The sequence below is a fragment of the Hippoglossus hippoglossus genome, chromosome 19 (assembly GCF_009819705.1).
Source record: "Hippoglossus hippoglossus isolate fHipHip1 chromosome 19, fHipHip1.pri, whole genome shotgun sequence".
NCBI classification, from domain to species: domain Eukaryota; kingdom Metazoa; phylum Chordata; class Actinopteri; order Pleuronectiformes; family Pleuronectidae; genus Hippoglossus; species Hippoglossus hippoglossus.
The window spans coordinates 10,312,610-10,331,253 of record NC_047169.1 but is presented as its reverse complement, the minus strand read 5'-3'; the positions used below and the strand labels follow the sequence as shown (position 1 = coordinate 10,331,253).

At 42.3% G+C, this 18,644-nt stretch overlaps 2 protein-coding genes across 5 annotated transcripts; one reads left to right on the top strand and one right to left on the bottom strand.

Annotated features, from left to right (window-relative positions):
• On the top strand, positions 1-5,773 carry irf3 (interferon regulatory factor 3). 2 transcript variants are annotated; one of them, XM_034571321.1, is made up of 11 exons: positions 1-95; positions 1,196-1,380; positions 1,524-1,695; positions 2,659-2,738; positions 2,810-2,870; positions 2,989-3,054; positions 3,182-3,427; positions 3,612-3,702; positions 4,159-4,448; positions 4,536-4,654; positions 5,081-5,773. In XM_034571321.1, exons 2-11 carry the CDS (start codon positions 1,216-1,218, stop codon positions 5,192-5,194), a joined length of 1,404 nt encoding a protein of 467 aa, XP_034427212.1. In that variant the 5' UTR covers positions 1-95; positions 1,196-1,215; the 3' UTR covers positions 5,195-5,773. The 2 variants fall into 2 exon arrangements, with proteins under 2 accessions (XP_034427212.1, XP_034427211.1); XM_034571320.1 differs by having other exon boundaries at positions 1-109.
• Positions 5,774-5,975: 202 nt separating this feature from the next.
• Positions 5,976-17,878, bottom strand: LOC117753312 (synembryn-A). Of its 3 annotated transcripts, XM_034571310.1 has the most exons (15): positions 17,758-17,878; positions 13,316-14,284; positions 12,521-12,615; positions 12,371-12,418; positions 11,273-11,290; positions 11,080-11,169; positions 10,371-10,984; positions 9,046-9,181; positions 8,725-8,913; positions 8,380-8,474; positions 7,602-7,752; positions 7,405-7,500; positions 7,142-7,286; positions 6,664-6,943; positions 5,976-6,379 (listed from the first exon to the last, which is right to left on the bottom strand). In XM_034571310.1, the coding sequence occupies exons 3-15, from the start codon at positions 12,608-12,610 to the stop codon at positions 6,238-6,240; spliced, it is 2,094 nt and encodes a 697-aa protein (XP_034427201.1). In that variant the 5' UTR covers positions 12,611-12,615; positions 13,316-14,284; positions 17,758-17,878; the 3' UTR covers positions 5,976-6,237. The 3 variants fall into 3 exon arrangements, with proteins under 3 accessions (XP_034427201.1, XP_034427199.1, XP_034427200.1); XM_034571308.1 differs by lacking the exons at positions 13,316-14,284; positions 17,758-17,878 and adding an exon at positions 12,694-13,024 and having other exon boundaries at positions 12,521-12,625; XM_034571309.1 differs by lacking the exons at positions 13,316-14,284; positions 17,758-17,878 and adding an exon at positions 12,700-13,024 and having other exon boundaries at positions 12,521-12,625.
• Between the last annotated feature and the right edge of the window lie 766 nt (positions 17,879-18,644).

Genomic DNA, 18,644 nt, shown 5'->3' with positions numbered 1-18,644 from the left:
GCAGCTGCTGTCGTGCATCACTTGTCCGGCTCCTGGCCCCAGAGGAACCCGGTACCTGAACTCAACACTCGACACAGAACCAGGCAGGACCTCAGGTGAGAAACTACAGGTGAGGACAGCTGCTGTACTTTACTGTTTGTGACTGTATCCTACTCAACAAGGAACAAATAGTCCTACAATCAACAGTGAAGACCAAACATTATAAAAGTCTGATGCTGCACTAATATGGATATTGGCCTCTTTAGAATGAGTACTTCTACCTTCTATGCCTCTTTACTTTACTTTACTAGTACTTTTTCTTATCAAACATTATTTACTCATATCAGAGTATTTTTGGATTTGAATCTCAGGCCTCATATTGTCCTGCTTCCTCTTTCCTGATATTCAGAGATTCAGAAATCCCAGCTGCACCAGGAGCTCTGCAGAAATCATGATATTCTATCTTTGATCATTTAATGATAAGGAGTGGGGAAAATTATCTTTCATTCTAATAATAATGATGATATTTGCTTTTAATGGTAACTCATTTATATTATTTCTATCGTACGGTTATTTAATCTCCGCCACTGTGAAGGAATTGTGCTCACTGCTGTTTCCCTGCTCCCAGTCTTTGTAAATGTTGTATAGTAATGTCAGTTCAAAAGAAACGTATATATAATATTTAAAAATGTACATTTGCATAAATCCTGAATTAGTTTTAATTGTTATTCTTAAATTTAATCATTATTTAAAATCTAAATGAACAGTTAATTCGAAATTTCAATGTTTAAGTATCAAATTAATATTATTTAGTCGCCTTTAATGATACTAATGCGATACCAATGATAATTCTTTTCTGTATGAATTGAGTTGAAAAATTAGTAAATAGCCCCCTCTGCAGGTGAAACGTGTCTTTCTAGATGGATTAGAAAATTATAATGACTATAAACACAAGAATATAGATACATATGTATAACTAAGGTTATTAAACTATTAAACAATTATTGTTTGTATAAATCACTATGAATTCTACCAACAACAATATGCAGTCTTCAAAATGTCTCTGTTGTATTAAACTTAATGACACTTAAAAGACTAGAATGTTGATTTTGATGAACACTTGAGTTTCAATAGATAATATCACCTCAATAATCATAAAACTAAACCTAAATCCGTGGCTACAATTCAATGGATTAAATTCTCTCTGTTTTCTCAGTTTGACTTGCTCCTGCAGAAATGGCACACTCGAAGCCACTGCTCATCCCGTGGCTGCAAACGCAGATCGACAGCCGCAAGTATCCTGGTGTCCAGTGGACGAACCCGGAACAGACAGAGTTCTCCGTCCCCTGGAAACACAAGTTGAGACAGGACTCCTCCGACAGTGACGTGCTCATCTTTAAGGTAACGCTCAGACAGGAATCACACATGAGAGTGATACACCACGTTTTAAAGTTGTTCTACCCAGTGGCAGTGATAGTCCATCATGTAGTCGACCTCTATCTGTTCATATAGTTCAACTCCTTCTTCCTCTCACTTCCCTTTAGGCCTGGGCTGAGGTGAGCGGCAATGGCCGGGCTAATGGAGACGCCTCAGTCTGGAAGAGGAACTTCCGCAGCGCCCTGCGATCAAAAGGCTTTAAATTGGTCGGCGACAGCAAGAACGAAACCGCCAACCCTCACAAAGTGTTTCGCTGGCCGGACGAGTCAGCGTCAGGAGGTGAGGACCCACCAGGGCGTCCGTAGACAATCACCATTTGGTCTTTTATTGTAGTGAATAACAGGCAAGTTGAAGGGGACTTGATCCTGTGATGCACTGTACAAAAAATCACCTACTAATAGAATAACTGAATCAAATGTTTACATGACAATGTACCGATCCGATACCATGTCTTTAAAGTTAGTTAGTTTCACCCAGTTTTATTTCCCCAGAAATCATTTCTCTTTTGCTGCTCCATACCAGCGGTTGCACTGTACGTTCACTGGCAAGTTCTGTTTCTGGAGCAATGAAGAAGAAGTGATCTCCGGTAGAGTAACATCAGCAATTTGGAGTTGGAATTTAATAGCAATTTAAAGGTGTTTGTCCAGTTTGGGCTACTGTAAAGAAAAAATGAGCGGGTCCTCTCCGTAGAGAGGACCCGCTCCCGATGTAGATATAAAGTATTTAAATATAAAGGGCCCATTCGAGTGTAAAGAAAAAAACAACTCCTACAATTTAGATGAAAAACACTAGTGAAAACATCACTAGGATTATTTTATATTCAATTTCTGCCAATAGATCCCTGTCACCTACATCTTACACACTGAACCTTTAAAGGAAGTTATTGTTGTGTGTTCCTATTTAGTTTTGTTCTTTTTCTGTTACGACCGCCAAACTAGATGATGTAAGACATTTGATTGCATGTATTTGTACCACTTGCATACAGGGCTGGTAGCATCCAGCTGTTAAAATGCAATATATGAGTTGTTTTCTGTTTGTTAAACACTGTGGTATCGGTTCAGTATTCGTAATCGTCCGATACGCAGGCTCCAGGTATCGGGAAGAGAGAAATGGTATCAGAACATCTCTGTTCTCTTATGTTGTCCACACTCAGTTCACATCTGTGGGAACATAACACCAAAGCTGTGTGTTAGAGGAGAATAAAAAGATAGTAAGCGTAGTTCTTTGCTTTCACCCTCAAAGGTTCTTCCAAGTCTTCGCCTGGAACCCTCGTCAAAGAGGACCCTGCTTTGCCTGAGGAGTGCGGCTTCCCTACACAGGAGGTAAGTGCCTCTAAATGATGTGCAATGATGCAACTACATCAGAACTCATTCAGATGCGTGTGTGTGATTAGAGCCAGGACATCTTGTGCTTTGAAGACTGCCTGTACCTTGCGGAGGATACTGTGTTTACAGGTAAAGGAGTACTATTTTTTTATTTGCATGATTTACTAATTTACTTGCCATTAATTTGAGAGTTAGAAATGTGCAATCTCTGTTTAGATGTTTCTGAATAAATCAATGTTTCAAGCAGAGTCCACCATCAACCAGGATATTCTCCAGGAGTGTATGAAGGGACTGCACCTTGATCCTGAGACAGGTAGAATTATCAGCCCTGCTCATCATTTCCTCTTCGCTGCTGCAGTACGCGCAGGAAACCGAAGAGTAACACAAGGTACTTTCCTCGAAACCTTTTTTTTTTATTATGCTCTCCAACTTTTCTACAGAGGGAACCACAGGCTTTGAGCCTGTTCCCGAGCAACAGCAGCTGCAGGATCAGGTGGTGATTGGTGGATACCCGTTGCCCGGGCAACAGCAGTATCCAGTAACGTTTGAGGGTGCGGGCAGTGAAACTGGGTTGCCTGAGCAACCGGCACATCCAGCGGGGGGAGCTGTAGGAGGGGCCTGTGATGGGCAGCTGGCAGAGCAGTTCCTACACACCATGAACCAGACCAACAACGGAGATCATTTCAGTGAGTTGACAGACAGCGCTGTGCAAATGAAACGTGGGGTTCACACAATCACTCAAAAATCTCCTCCTATAATAGTATTACAAATTAATATCTATCAGGATGACATTCATAAACTACATGGCCTGGTGTGGTGGCCATTTTTTGAACCTGCTCTCATGCACATCTCCTCTTCCTGAAACCTCAGAGACTCACTTCAGGGTGTCGGTGTTCTACAGAGGGCTGAAGGTGATGGAGCACGAGGTCCTGAATGAAGCTGGGATCCGCTTAGTCTACAGGTAACATCAGAGTAATGATTTCATCAAAATGTCCGACAGATGCTCGATATCAACACTTAAGCCTTAAATTGACTCAGAGGAACATTTATACATTTTGGGAATTCTCGTTTCTGTACAGTACTTAGCTTAGCACAAAGACTGGAAACAGGGGGAAACAGCTAGCCTGCCTCTGCTCAAGGCAACCGGATATATCCAGTTATCTTTTGAAAAGGTGGAAACAGTCTAAGCTGTTTCCTTCTCCTGTATACAATATTCATGCTCGAGAAGCTGATAACTTGTTCTGGCTGTAGATTCATATTTACCTCACAGACACGAGAGTGAGATCTTCTCATCTGACTCATGGCAATAAAGCAAATAAGCATATTCCCCAAAATGTCAAACTATTGCTGTGCTGTTCATATGATCTGCTGTTCAAATACTCAATAACCATATGAATACATGTTGTCATCACATCAGCCCTGAATTCGTGGGGACAGTTTTGGACAACGAATCCGGCCTGACCAGTGTCTTCCTGCCGAGTCCCGGAGCCATGTCGGATCAAACTCAAGCCAAACTGACCCAACGCATCCTGGACAAGCTGGGCGGCGGTTTGGATGTGGGCGTGTCCGGCCATGTGGTCTACGGCCAGCGACGGGGTGAAGTCAAAGCGTTTTGGAGCTTCTCCAGGTTTGATCGCAACCAACAGCCTCAGGAGATCTCTAAACTGCAGCCGCAGCCACTCTACATGTTCAAGGACTTTGTGCGAGGTGGGTGAAAGGAAACATAATGCAGCTTCGTAGCACACCCACGAATAAATGTCGGCTTGACACAGTGGGCTGGTCTTATCCCTCTAGGAATTATGGACTTCATCAATGGGAGCGACTGCCCCCCCTGCTCCCTGTTCTTCTGCCTTGGGGAGAAGTGGCCTGACCCAGGCAACAGGCCTTCGGAGAAGAAACTCATCACAGTGGAGGTTAGGGAACCTTTGAATTATTCAAACACCCTCACAGACCTTAAAGCAGAATCTCGGTGTGGTAGATTTTCTTTTTTTTTTTGCTTCACGTACCTCCATCAAATTTCATGAGTGATCAAACCCCCAAAATTGCCCACTCAAGGGAGCTGTAGTTAGCAGCACCTCTCAAAAGGCAATTCGGTCTCAGTATTGATTAATAGCACAGAGAGAACAAAAGCCTGAATACCAGCGGTGACAGCTGATCCCTCAGGTGTAGAAGCGTTTTCTGCTATGCATGCAGAGAAATGAAAAAAAAGTTAAAGAAACCAGCCCGACACGTCTCATTGCCCGAGCTCCCGCCGACTCTTTACGTCACATTCGAGCACCTCTTTTGTCATTCTTGTCATCTGATTTCTGCCCCCCCCCCCCCGCCCGCTCCTTTCTCAGGTGGTGCTGACTTCAATAGAGCTGCTGAAGAAACTCGCCGTCGATGGTGGCGCCTCCTCCCTGCAGTCTGTGGAGCTGCAGATGTCCCTGGAAGAGATGATGGAGATGTGCTGACGTACTTCCGTGATGCCTGAAGAAAGGCATTGTTTGCCCCTTGTTTTCATGTCATCCTGCACCTTGAAGCCAGGGGAACGGATCCGGTGCTAACAATAATGGTGTTTGCTGTCAATGCACAGACGATTTCAAGCAAATATATTGAAGGGGAATATAATTGTAGCACATTTAAACTTATATACATTTTGATACTGTCATATATAATATAATGACACGATGATCCGGGTGGATTTGACGGGGATCTGGGACGGTTTATCTGGGATATTATTGAGTCCAGCGTTTTTCTTCTTAAAAATAACATTTCCAACTTGTTGCAAGAGAATGAGCCAAAGAAAGGAGATCTGTCAGTCAGCTGCAGACGTTAACAGTGACTCGTGCTGCGTTCAGCAAATAATGGGTTTGTGCTGAAATAAGTGCATTCCTGCTTCATTTTGTGCTGTTGTAGAGAAATCTTTTTCTCTAAAGTGATTTGATTTCCTTGAAATGTGAAATGATCATTTGGTAATTTGTTTACATTGTTCATGCAAATGTTTCATGAATAAAAGCAGTTATGAATGGAATTAATCCTCCATATATTTACAGCAATAAACCGCAAACACACAGAAAGAAAGGTTTCGGTCGCAGTTACCGACAACACAGATGTGATCAGAACATCTGGAATCAGACTCGGACTTATTTATGGGTCTCAGCTCATCTGACTGAAGCAACATTATAAAGAAGCCTGAATAAAACTAAACTTTAAAACGTTTATCTCACAAAACGTCACAACAAAGAATAAGATTTCAAGACTTTATTAAAATATTATATATTTTCATCATGTTATCATGACCTACTGTCAATTCAGAATACAATTCTTGACTCAAACCACTGTGACCTTAAAAACGGCTCTAAATTCTTATTCTTATTAACTCAAATAAATAAAATCAAAAATAGATTTTTACATCCTTTCTTGAATGCAGTTCCCTAAACCCTTTACTTTCATATCAAACTGAGGAAACGGAATATTTACCGAAAATAATTAGAATGAGGGAATTTGACATGTTTCAGTTCTTCTCTCCTTCCTCTGCCTCTCCGTCATTCTCTGACTCAGACCTCATCTCCTCAGTGAGCGAATTCTCCCTCAGGCCGGACAGTGGGACCAGCTTCCCCTCCGAGTCCACTCCCATTGTCTGGATGATGTTACCTCTGCAAAACACCAGGCAGAAAAAGAACTCAGAATTTTACCATTGTTAAAAATACCGTTTTGTGTTTCTCCTTTAACTTTAACTAGATAAAGAGGTTAATTGAAATAAAAAGGAAGAAAACAGGTTGATACCTATGAATATATCTAATACATGTGCAATAAAGGATATACATGTATAGTAGTCAACCAATCATATCCAGTTCATAATTGGATATTTTCTTATTGTATTTAATAAGTTTTAAGTTCTCCTGTTTCTCAAGTCAGCGTCTTGTCCTGTTTCACTGACCTGGACAGCTTGTTGAAGAGCATGATCAGCGTCTTGGCCTCCTCCTCCTTCTCCTCCTCCGTCATGCCCTCCATGGGGTTCGAATGCTCCACCTCCACCCGGCCCGTCACAGGGTTGATGCGATCTTTGACCTGCCGGTACTCCTCAGTGTCAGAGTCGGAGTCGCTGGAATAGCGGCCGGCAGAGCTGGACCTTCTGGGCCCCTGGCCGCACAGCAGACCCCTGGTGGCCAGCAGGCCCGCTGCGTTGCCGTAACCTGTGTACTTGACAAAACGCCTCACTGGAGCAGGAGGAAGAAGAAGAGGAAGATGAAGAAGAAGAAGAAGAAGAGGGGGATAGGGGATGACGGTGGAGACAAAGAACACAAAAATGAAAGTTGATGAAAACCATCTGCTGTCTTTTTTTTTATTTTTATGCCTAAACATGTTAGTTTAATGCCTCTCATTTATGCAGAGGTGGTGAGCGGGTCTTGTTTTACCGTTTTCCTTGCAGAGGACAAAGAGGAAGTCGGCAGCACAGTGTTTGACGTCTGTATCCAGGTGAGTCATGAGACGGATCAGACGATTCTTCACCGTGGAGCCTTCCTCTGGCCGGTGTGATACATCCGTCAGAGGAGGCAGGATCTAATGATGGAGATAAATTATAATTCCAGTTGTGTATATTTAAAAAAAGAATACTGCGTTCCGATATAATCAAAATATTGTGAGGAGGGAAATGGGCAGTTGAAGGAGAGGCAATTACATGTTTCCTGATGTAGTGGCGTGTTTCTCTGTGGGCCCTGCAGCTCTCTGTCAGCAGATTGAGGATCGGTGTCAGCTTCTCTTTGATTTTATCACCCTGAGGACCAAACAAGTCTAAATTGTAAATCGAAAAGCAAAAACTAATTCAAAAGTGCCCAGACATCTTAGCCCCTCTCTCTTTAAAACCTTAGCCCTCACCGACTCGAGGCGTCTCTCCATGAATGTCAGCAGGATGTGCACACAGTCCATGTTGACCCCCAGGCACTGCTCCGAGTCCGGCTCCTGAGGAACCACCAGCAACACGTCGAGACACTGGAGGGGCAGCGCTGACAACAGGTTCACTGTGTGACTGTGGCAGTGGAGAGAGGAATTAAACGATGTATTATTAAATACTGGTAAACACAAAACTATAGTAACTGGTAAAATTACTGCCAACATACACTGATTACATCCACCAGGGAGGTTATGTCTTCACCCGGGTCTGTTTGTTTGTTTGTCTGTTTGTAAGAAAGATTACAAAAACTACTGGACGGATTACCACTGAACGTAATGGAAGGATGTGATATGAAACAGGAGAGAACCCATTTATTTTCGCTGCAAATCCAGATCAGATCCAGGAATGTTTTTATCATTTTCCTTTAACATTGTGAGATATTCATTCACATTTTTCAATATTTCCCTTTTTTCCTCTGGGAAAATATTTATGAAACTGATATTTGATACCGAAAACTGATATGTGTGAAAATTGGTGCAGCTTGATTTCATTCAGGGGACTATTGGGCCTTGGCTGAGGTTTGCGCTCTTCTCTCTTACTACTCCATATAAGTATTAAAGCTGTGATCAGTCAATTTAAACTGAAATAAAGTTAAATAAAAACTATAAAGATTAGATAATAGGAATGGCATGAATGATAAAGTTAAATTCATTGCTATCATTTAATTCCCTTCTGTCCTTCTTCCTCTTGGATCTCGCTCACCTCTGCAGCTCATCAGTGTCGTTTGACAGCGTGCACTTCCTCATCAGGCAGAGACGCAGGATGGCCACCAGGTGTCGGTAAAGAGCTGCGTTATCCTGAGAAAGGAGAAAACAATGAGTGCAGATTATTTCTCTCTTTTAAGTGGAGTTAAAAAAAGGGGTGATGACATTGTAATTAATACCACTACGGTGAAGAGTTTTATCTTATGTCTTCATCAGAACATGTCGATTTCATGTCTTCATCAGAGAGAGGCAGGAGTGACTGTATAGAGTCTCTTTCCTCTTCCTCCTCCTACTTATTTCCATCCCACCTGACAGGTTTATCACACCCCTCTCGTGCACTGACCTCGCTGGGCTCCTGTCTGTGGCTGCTGTAGGTGATGTTAAAGAGGATTTTCAGTGTCTCTATGACACGCTGGGAGGCTTCCAGGGAGATTGGATTTGCCGCCGGCTGCAGCACACACTCGTACTGCTCCTTCCACTGCACCTCCAGGCCGCTCTCCAGGGCCGCTGTGAGGACGGGCAGCCCGCCCTCCTGGAGGAGACAAATAAAGATGAGTGGGAGAGCAGGACGAGGTTCCTGTCAGTATTAGAATAAAGTGACGGTGGAGGGGATTGTTACGGTGGATATGATCTGCCAGCTTTACAGCCAGCGGGGTTTCCTTACCTGCTGGAGCTGAGTTCTGAGCTCAGGCCGCAGAGCAGTGATGAGGAACATGAGGCGTAGTTCGTAGAACTGAACACTGGAGGGAGATGAGGAGCTGACGCTGGTGGACAGACACTCCATGAGACCACTCAGGAGGCTGATGGGGGGAAAAAAACAACAGTTCTTTGGAAAATATGTTGATTTGTACAAAAGCCAAATGAAGGGATATGATACATTATCTCTGAGGAGCTGTGCACACATTAGTCAAAGCCTGTGCTGTCTATTTATATCTAAACTCACAGGCCTCGGAGAACGGGCACGAACTTGTTGCTTACGCAGTAAACGTTGATAAATGCGTATACAGATCATCACATAGTTTGTGAATACTGGGGCAAGTCACTGCTTTTACAAATGGTTTCTAACTTTGTGAGTGTAGCTGGTGCAGAGTTTAGAGTCTGAAAGAAGTGTTTCTCTGGTTCAGATGGTTTCACATCAAAACCTGGGGTTAGAATGGATGAATAACAGGGTTTGATTCAGGTTATTTTGCTATTTGCCAACAGAGCTTGATGTTGTAGCTATAAGTCGACGCAGAAATGCAAAGTGACCAGCTTCACTAAACAGCACCCGTGTTCTTGAAGAATCTCTTTCTATTAGAAGAGAAACACACTAGATAATATTTACCTATGACGCCCTTATTGTATTTTGCCTCCTTACATCCCCTCATTGCTGTATTTTAATCAAACACGCTCAAATGACTGGATCACACTGCGGAGCTTGATAAATCCAGTTTCTCATCATGCACCTGCAACATGGAATAAAATACAGAACAATCTATCAACTCAATTTGATCCTTCGGGCAATCTAGGTTATTAATCTCACCTTGTTTTTCCTCCAGCTGTTTTAGTTAATTCCTTTGCTTTAAATTCAGATTTATTCCATAGGCTTTTATTTTTGCTCTAGTTTTTGATTTTATGATTCTTTTTACATATTAATATTTCTTATTTCTGTTTATTCGGTGGGTTGGACCTTGGTAATATTGTAATGAAATAATAATAAACCGTATTTACAGATTGGAGCATCTTTCCAAAAGGAAAACCTGATGGCAAACCACAGGAACCAGTTAAAACTTAAAAAACAAGAAACAATTTAAAAGCAATTTGAAGATCACACAGCGATAGAGCACAGATATCGAAATAAAAAAATGTAATGAGAGTAAAAATAAGATAAAATGTAACATTATAAAATGATTGAAATAGTCAGTAAGATCAGAACTAGGAGTACTATGTAGTACTCCTATAGTACAACTATATATGTATTATGTTGGACATATGTGTGTGTGAGCCCACCTGAGAGCACTGAACCTCTCCTGTGCCCAGGTGCTGTTGTAGACCACGTTACACAACACCTTCATGGCCTCTTTCCTCAGAGCCTCCTCTCCCGACTCCCCGTCCTCCTCCTCCTCCGTCCCCTCCACTTTGCTCTCTCTGCGGTCCTTCCTCCCTCGCTCCAGCACCTTGTGATGGATGCTGCCTTGGTGCATCTCGTTGATGCTGGTCCTGTGGCTCCCCATCCAGCTGCCGCTGTCCACGTCCCCGCTGTTGACGATGCTGACTTCACTCTTGGCGTCCTCGTCTATGGCCGAGCACTCTTCGCTCTGGTCGTTGGCCTCGGCCTCTGCGTCGCCTTCCTCCTCCTCGACACGGGAGTGCAGGACTTTGGCCTCGGCAAGGGAAGCGATGATGTTGTCGTAGAAATCAGAGTCGGGGTCGAGGGCTTCATCGCTGGCATCGGTTGTGGTCAGCCCTGCTAGTTTGGCCAGAGTCAGCAGAGCGTTGTCGGTCACCAAGGGGCCCAAGACCTTTTTGTCCCTGGACAGGATCCTCAGGGTGCGTAAACACACCCTCAGCAGATGACATTTAACTCCTGTTCTAATAAACCTCACGAGGACAACAGCTAAATTCTGCAGGAACAGAGAAGCAGACGTTTAGTGAAACTACATTCTCCAAAGGAGCAACTGACAATGTCTGTGCAGCAGGAAATGACGGCGGCTGTTACCTGTCTGAGGATGAAGCCTCGATCCTCCTGGTCATACTCATCACATTCAGAGTCAGAATCAGCGTAGTCCCTCACTTTATTATTCCTGAACTGGAGCAGAAAAACACAGGATAAATAAGTTCCACACTTTATTTCATAGAATGAAGTAGTTTAAGGTTAATGAGCATCACAAAGTAACACTAGTCGCACTTACCTCTTCTAGTTTTCTTTGCTTTAGGATGTGAAGGTCCGATTTTAATGCAGAAGACAGAAAAAATATAAAAAGTTCATATTTAACAATAATCAACATCTCTCTGAGGTCATTCACACACAGCTTCATTCAGTGCTACTATGCTTCCAACACACACTGTGAGCAGAGCCATCAGGGGCCAAGAACAATCTGGCATGCCCACTAGAGGAGCCGGATTCGGACCAGGGACCGTCTGGTTAGTGGAAGACTCGCTTTATACTTCCGGAGTCACAGTTGCCTGGTATGTAGTTTGTATAAAAAGAAAATGATGGGATAAAAAATATGAAAAATATGGTTAAATGAAATTTGAACAATAACGTTAATTAAATTAAAATCATATTGTTAATTTTAAATTGAACATGAAATAAAATCAATTTGATAAATCTCACTGTTTTTAAATTATTTAAAAAACTAAAATAAATATTCAATATTTTAAATTAAATATTAAATGAAATAAATGTATTCAATACAAATTTAAAGTTGAATTAAAATATATTACAAATTACATTCAGTTATATTCAATTTAATCATATAAAAATTCCAGCTGCATTGAATTCCAATAAATTGGATAGACAGACTTTTCAATTTTATTATTTTTGTATTTTTCCTCCGGACTGCCTCTAACATTTTTAAGCTCTAAAATCATTTTTTAATAAGCAAAAACTTTCAGGGAAGTCAGGGCTGACACATTCCTTATTTTCCAGGACTTTCTCCAAACCCAGAAACTAGAATATGGGGTCTCCATTTCCAGTGGCTGCAAATGCCCGAGCTGACTGTGATGAATAGATTAACGTGTCAGGACGCTGGTCACTCAATCACTCGGCCTGTGCTCAATCTGCCTGAGCCTGCGAGGAGAGAGGATCAGGGATACAACTGATGCAGCAGAATTACTAATCACGGACAGACTGTGTGGGACAGGGGGGTGGGGAGGGAGGAGAGGGAGGGATGACAGCGAATGAGGTGGGGGAGTAACACAAGGTGAGGTTTAATCAAGGAACACCGGGAGGACAGGGGACAGGACTGTATCTTAGTCAACAGGCGCAGGCACGTAAACCGACGTACTTTCCTCCGGTCCCTCTCATCGGCGTCGAAGAAGAAGCACTGGGCGTACTGTGGGGGGGAGAGAGGATGATGAAAACATGATATACAACTGTACGAAGCAGCAGTGTGTCGTCGAGACGTGAGGACGTGTGAGTGTCTGTGTGGAGTCACCTCTTTGTTGAACTCCTGCAGGTGAGTCTGAACACCGGTCTCATCCCCCTCCTTAATGCACAGGATAATCCCCTCCACATCTACATCCATGGTTCCTGCACGCACGCACACACACACACACACACACACACACACACACACACACACACACACACACACACACACACACACACACACACACACACACACACACACACGGCCATAACAAAATTAAAGTTACACAACAATGATGATGGTGATGACATAGCTGATCCATTATCAGACACATCTGCAGAATATGTTGCTGCAATACACTGAATATACAAGTAAAGGTGAAATTAAAGAGAAGAAATGATTCAGTAAAACACTCGTCATACCATCACATCATCATCACAGCAGCGTTGGTTTAATCACTTATGTTTCCAGACTGATGCAAGCTGAAATCTTTATCTTTTACACGACAATTATCCATATTGAATATGTTCTAAACAGCAGAAAATGGACATCAAGATAAAAGTGTTCATATCAGTCGATATTGATAATTATTATGAGAAATGTCACATTATTATTATAGTTTAAAGACTGATTTTTGCTCCTGAGTTAAAGTTGTAGTTTGAAAAGAATGACAAACACAAATCTGAGGCAGATAAATGATGTGTTATACCTCCTCACTGTGCTTTGTACAATGCATAAGCAATATATCGATATACAGTCTATTCAACCTTTGTTATATTGCTAATAAAAAGACGAATACATGGCGATGATTATTGAGATTGTTTCCGGAAAGACTTTCCCATGGTATGTGTTCACACTTACCTCCGTCCGTTCTGTCTATCAGCCAGGTGTTGTACCGTACGTGTGCCAGAACCACCTCGAATCGACCCAAAGTCCTCAGTTCAGCGTGTTCCTCTGCGTTTCTCGGTCCACATGTGCAGAGAGTGCAGCGTTCAGCATTTGAATTTGGTCACCTCACTGTCCAGTCGCCCTCATGCACTCACTCTCCCTCACACTCTCCCTCACACTCTCTCACTTTAATCCAGGAGAGATGCAGTAGCCATGGAGTGGTTATGGTTATAATCCACTAATGGACTCTGGGCTTATATCTCTCAGTGTTGACCCTGCGACCTTTTACAGGTTTTCCAGACTGCCGCTGCACAACTCTCTCTCTCTCTCTCTCTCTGTCTGTCTAGTGTCTATCTGTTTCACTCACAGCTGTTGATGGCCGAGGAAACACTAAAATAACCATTAAGATTTGGTTTTAATGTCGCTTCTCTAGCTGTTGCGTAACCACGCAGGAGCTCCTCTAAGCTGGACTTGAAAAACATCGCTGGGAAATGTGTTCGCAGAGTCGTCCGTATAGTTTACAGCTTAAAACATGTGGATTTGTATTTAGTCAAATCCGTCATAAATGAGAATGTACAGTGAATTACATTTTGTGCACTTTTTATTATCAAGATAATGTTTGTGTCTACTTCAACAAGATGGAGCCATTTATGTTGCAGTCAATTCACTCAGAGGATTATTTATCACTTGCACAATGTAACTGTTCGTTATAAAATGTAAAGGGTTTTTGTTCACGGCGAAGCTAACCTCCTTTCTACTGTCTGAAATAGATGTTTTACACGCTTGTGGCGAAGAGTCTTGAGTGACCTGAGAAGCTGAAAACTGTGAGAAGATGATGTGCGAGTGACAGACAGGCCTTCCTGGCAGGATGCGCTCTCTCGTGCCCAGTGGGTAGAGGAAACAGGGCAGAGAGGCTGAAGTGGCCCGGCTGGTTCCGCGGGCCTGCAACAACAACAGGATGCGCGTTACATCAGCGAGAGCGGGAGAAAAGTCAGAGGAGTCCTGACAAAGTGTTCTTCTGGAAGCAAGCGCATATTCCTTCCAAGACGAATTGGCCGCTTGACAAATCGGATATCAACAAGTCGGAGCTACAAGGGGGCAGAGGACCCTCGGTGACCTTTAAAAACAAGCATTGTTCCTGACTTACGCAATCCAGGACTGTCCACTTTAATCATCCTGACCCAGACTCATCTCGTGACTCGCTGTCATAACACCTGGGACACTCAATACTGCATGTAACCTTCACTCAACTCCCCACTGTACGTTCTCAGGGTCAATTCACTTTGATGAAGCTATTTTGGACAGTGTAGATCTCTTTGTGTATTAGTGACATATATATTTTTATCCCATATGATGAGCCCAGAGGATATTACATCTATATATTTTATATCATGGTAAATATCTAAGGTATGAGGGCTGTGAAATAAATGTATTTATCAAAATATTTTCATTTTTATTTATTTTTAACTTCATATATTCATATTCATAAATAGTCTTTTTACACTTTGTTTGTACTAAAGTAATGAGTAAATCTGCCATGTATTTGGTATCCTCTTGGATCCTCATGTGTTTCGATTGTCATTACTTCGCTTGAATGTCTCATCTTCACTCTGCCCCGTGACATATTTGCAGAGTTTGACTTCAAGGTTGTTTTCACATTCATCTGCAGAAGAGAGAAGGTTTCTCTGTGCTCGTCCGCGTGTACTGTAAATAGGAGTTTAAGACATGTACATGTGATGTGAGATCATTTCATCAAGTCTAGTTCACCCTCATATTTTGTGCTTAATCATATGTGTCTTCATTTTGGGAACTAAACTGTAATGCACTATTTATTAGAATAATAATAAACTAAAATTTCCGCTCTGCGTTCAAATGCCTGCGCCAGCCAGTGCAGTTTCTGTGTACATATTTCTAACTACTTTTTTCCAGATTTATATAAAGGTCACTTAACATTTACCTTTGACAGTTGGAACATAATCCCTTTATCTTTGAGTCCAAGTGATAACTATTCCAAGGCATTTGAGAGATATTGCATTCACAAGGCAAACAATATGCTTTCACAGTGACCTTGACCTTTGGCTACCAAAATCCAGTGCCTTAATCCTTGACCCCAAATGAATGTTTGTGCCTAATGTGAAAGGATTCCTTGATTACGTTCCAGACAAATCAGCTTCACAAGACAAACAAATTGCCTTTTGAGGTCACATTGACCTTGACCTTTGACCTTTGACCACCAAAATCGAATCAGTTCATCCTTAAGTCCAAATGAATATTTGTACCAAGTTTGAGGAAATTCCCTCCTGACATTCTTGAGATATCGTGTTCAGGGGAATGGCACAGACGGATGTATGTACGTACAATAATGAGATTAATTAATGATAATAATTACTTTTAAATTGCACTGCAGTATAACAAAACAGATCCTGAGACTTCCTCAGAGAACTGACTTTTTTTTTTTTAATTCACCTCAGAAAAAGTTATGAATGTATTTTTTATTCTGAAGTATTTTTTAACCATCATTTTACGGATTTGTTCAGTTTCATTGTTCTCCTCCTCCCTAGCTGCATGTTTATTTTATGTAAGTGAGAGCAATGTGAAACCAGAGTCAAATTCCTCGTATGTGTTCACATGCTCAGACAATAAATCCGATTCTGACTCTGCACATGTGCCTGTTGTTCCAAGCTATTGACGAGAGAAGTTAGTTTATACTTGGGTTTTAAAATGATTCCCTGTTTATGCTTTTGACCAAAGTGACCAATTTACTCCAACCCGGCAGCAGCAGGTGTACAGGAACTGGTTCACCCCGAGGCTGTGATGCTCTTAATATGTAATGACCGTCTACACACCAGTCGTAACATTTCAGAGGAAATTATTCATCAAACTACGTGTGAAATCAGTTCTTAATCATGGGAAATCAAGAGGCTTCCTCATCATATGACTGCTTATGCTGTGGTGTGCATGCACGCTGCTGATGACTCAGTGCTCTTTACTCAAGCTTCCCAGATGGCATCACAGGAAAGAATACACAATAGACTCTAGAGAGGAAGTTGTGATTTAGTGAGAAGGAGAGAGGCTGGGAGAAACCGTGTGGAGGCTGGAAAACATTAAACGTGACACCGGCTCCCCCGTGGATTTACTATCTTATAAAAAGATAAAGAAATTATGGGAGAATTTCCTGAAAGAGATGTTCAAATGTGCCAATCCTGAAAAGCTCATTATTCCTTATTTCTGTGAGCAGGGGGAAAAGAAAAGCCATAAACCAACATATGCAATAATTTGATCAAAACATATTATCCTCGAGGTGAGGGGTAAGATCGACCAGTTGTTTTCCAAACACTGTATTTAATTTGGGGGGTGGGGGGTGGGATGAAGGACATTTCAGGAATAAACACATTGACGGCCAAAGTGACTCAAAGGAAAAAACCCACAGGAAAAGCAGCAGCGATAAAGAAACGCCAGGAGGAGAATCAGTGTTATTTTGGGCCCTCCGGGCTTCCTGCAGGTGATGGAAATGAAAGAATGATTTTCTGGAACAATTGCTCAGCAGCAAGTGGAGTGAGGGAGAGGAGGGATGGAGGAGGATGTGTGTGTGTGTGTGTGTGTGTGTGTGTGTGTGTGTGTGTGTGTGTGTGTGTGTGTGTGTGTGTGTGTGTGGGGGGGGGGGGGGGGGGGGGGGGGGGGGGGGTTGATGGTGGAGCAAAGAGCCAACATAAGAATCAATGTAAACATCACACAAGGTACAAGGTCACTTTGAGTATAAGTACAATACTGCGTATATGTTAAAAAGGTTGTTTATGTTAGTATCGCAGCTCGTGTAAATAGAAGATAAAACTGCCACCGCCGGTGATTAATGAGGGGGAGTGGGTCTAGACTAGGGACGGACACGCCCCCCCACACCCTGCCATCCCACTATAAAGGACCAGATGTGGAGATAGGTGACAGGAGACAGGTTTGAGCATCTCAGCAATCTGCAAAGCACTACAACTGCACATCTGGATTGATGGTCCACTCAAACAGCCACAGCAGGTTTCTACATTTTCTTGGTGGTGAGTATCATTCTTCATTTGTGTTATTTCTCATCTGATAAGGTCTTTAATGCTCATAATTAATGTGTTTATTACATTTTTTGGATGATGTTTAATGTATCTGTGTTTTTATGGCTAATAGTCAGTTTTTAAGAACTAAGAATAAGTCTGTAAAGGATAAATGATTGTCTGCCACAGGCCAGTGCGGAATGGAGATAACTGTTCTGCTGCTGCTGACTGTGCCTCTGACTGCTGCCTCACCACTTAGACTGACTGAGAGGTAAGTGATGAACAACATCAGTAAACACACTTTTAGGAGGGAGGAAATAAAAGCTTCCCCACAGATCAGATTCCCTGCATCTTATATCATCGTAAATCTGAGTCGTATACCTCATTCTGTGGGATCCGCAGGTCAGACGCAGACACTGTCCTCTCCGGGGACGCTGTCCAGGCTTCAGGGGTGAAAAGGTCAGAGGACACACGGGAGGAGCATGTCCCAGCAATGAAGATCATCCCGTTTCATTCAGAGGACGATCGTCTGGGCCTGGATCCACTGAAACACAAGTACGAAACCGGATATTTAAATTTAAAAAACCTACTGCGAGTGGTTGTAAACACTGACCTGCTCGTGTTATGTGTCATATTATACTGTAACTCCTGGATCTTGATTATTTCCTGAGCGTTTATCAAATGTTTTGAGGGCCCAACTCTGACTTCTATCCTATTTCTCATCGACAGCATGGCGCTGAGGTTACGCCCACGACGCACACCTCAGGGTGGCTGCCAGCTCGGGACGTGCCAGCTCCACAACCTGGCCAACACGTTATACATCTTCAGCAAAACGAACGGTAAAGAAGAGTCGAAGAAGGCCCACGACCCGCAGGGATTCGGCAGATAGGGCCGAGAGGAAATATTATGGACTGAGGAGGTGGAGAGTTCGCAACATAGTCTACAACCAAAATATATCTCTTTATGTTCTCACTGACTGGTACTTATATGTGTGGGAAATAGGCCTAACTATAATATGTCCTTTTTAATATATGAATTCTTCAATATTTAAATGTATTGTACAATAATTATTTAATATAAATCAGTATTGTGGAGTTATAGTTTATATATGCTTGGATTAACCTGCACGGGGCCTATAGTGGACCCTAAAACAATAACCTTTGGGATCACATATCAGAAGTTGTATTGGCCCTGCACGGTATGTTTTTGTTTTGATATTATATGTTGAAAAAATGTCTGCATACAAAATATAAATAAATGAAAATGTA

Bases quoted from the DNA above. Each gene is read 5' to 3' on its own strand.
- irf3 (XM_034571321.1), top strand. From the start codon at position 1,216: ATGGCACACTCGAAGCCACTGCTCATCCCGTGGCTGCAAACGCAGATC. The intron at 1,696-2,658 runs GTGAGGACCCAC...TCACCCTCAAAG, and splicing joins GGACGAGTCAGCGTCAGGAG to GTTCTTCCAAGTCTTCGCCT. The intron at 2,739-2,809 runs GTAAGTGCCTCT...GTGTGTGATTAG, and splicing joins GCGGCTTCCCTACACAGGAG to AGCCAGGACATCTTGTGCTT.
- LOC117753312 (XM_034571308.1), bottom strand. From the start codon at position 12,765: ATGTCATCACCATCATCATTGTTGTGTAACTTTAATTTTGTTATGGCC. The intron at 10,985-11,079 runs GTAACAGCCGCC...CTGTTCCTGCAG, and splicing joins GAGGCTTCATCCTCAGACAG to AATTTAGCTGTTGTCCTCGT. The intron at 9,182-10,370 runs GTGGGCTCACAC...TCCCCCCATCAG, and splicing joins GAGAGGTTCAGTGCTCTCAG to CCTCCTGAGTGGTCTCATGG.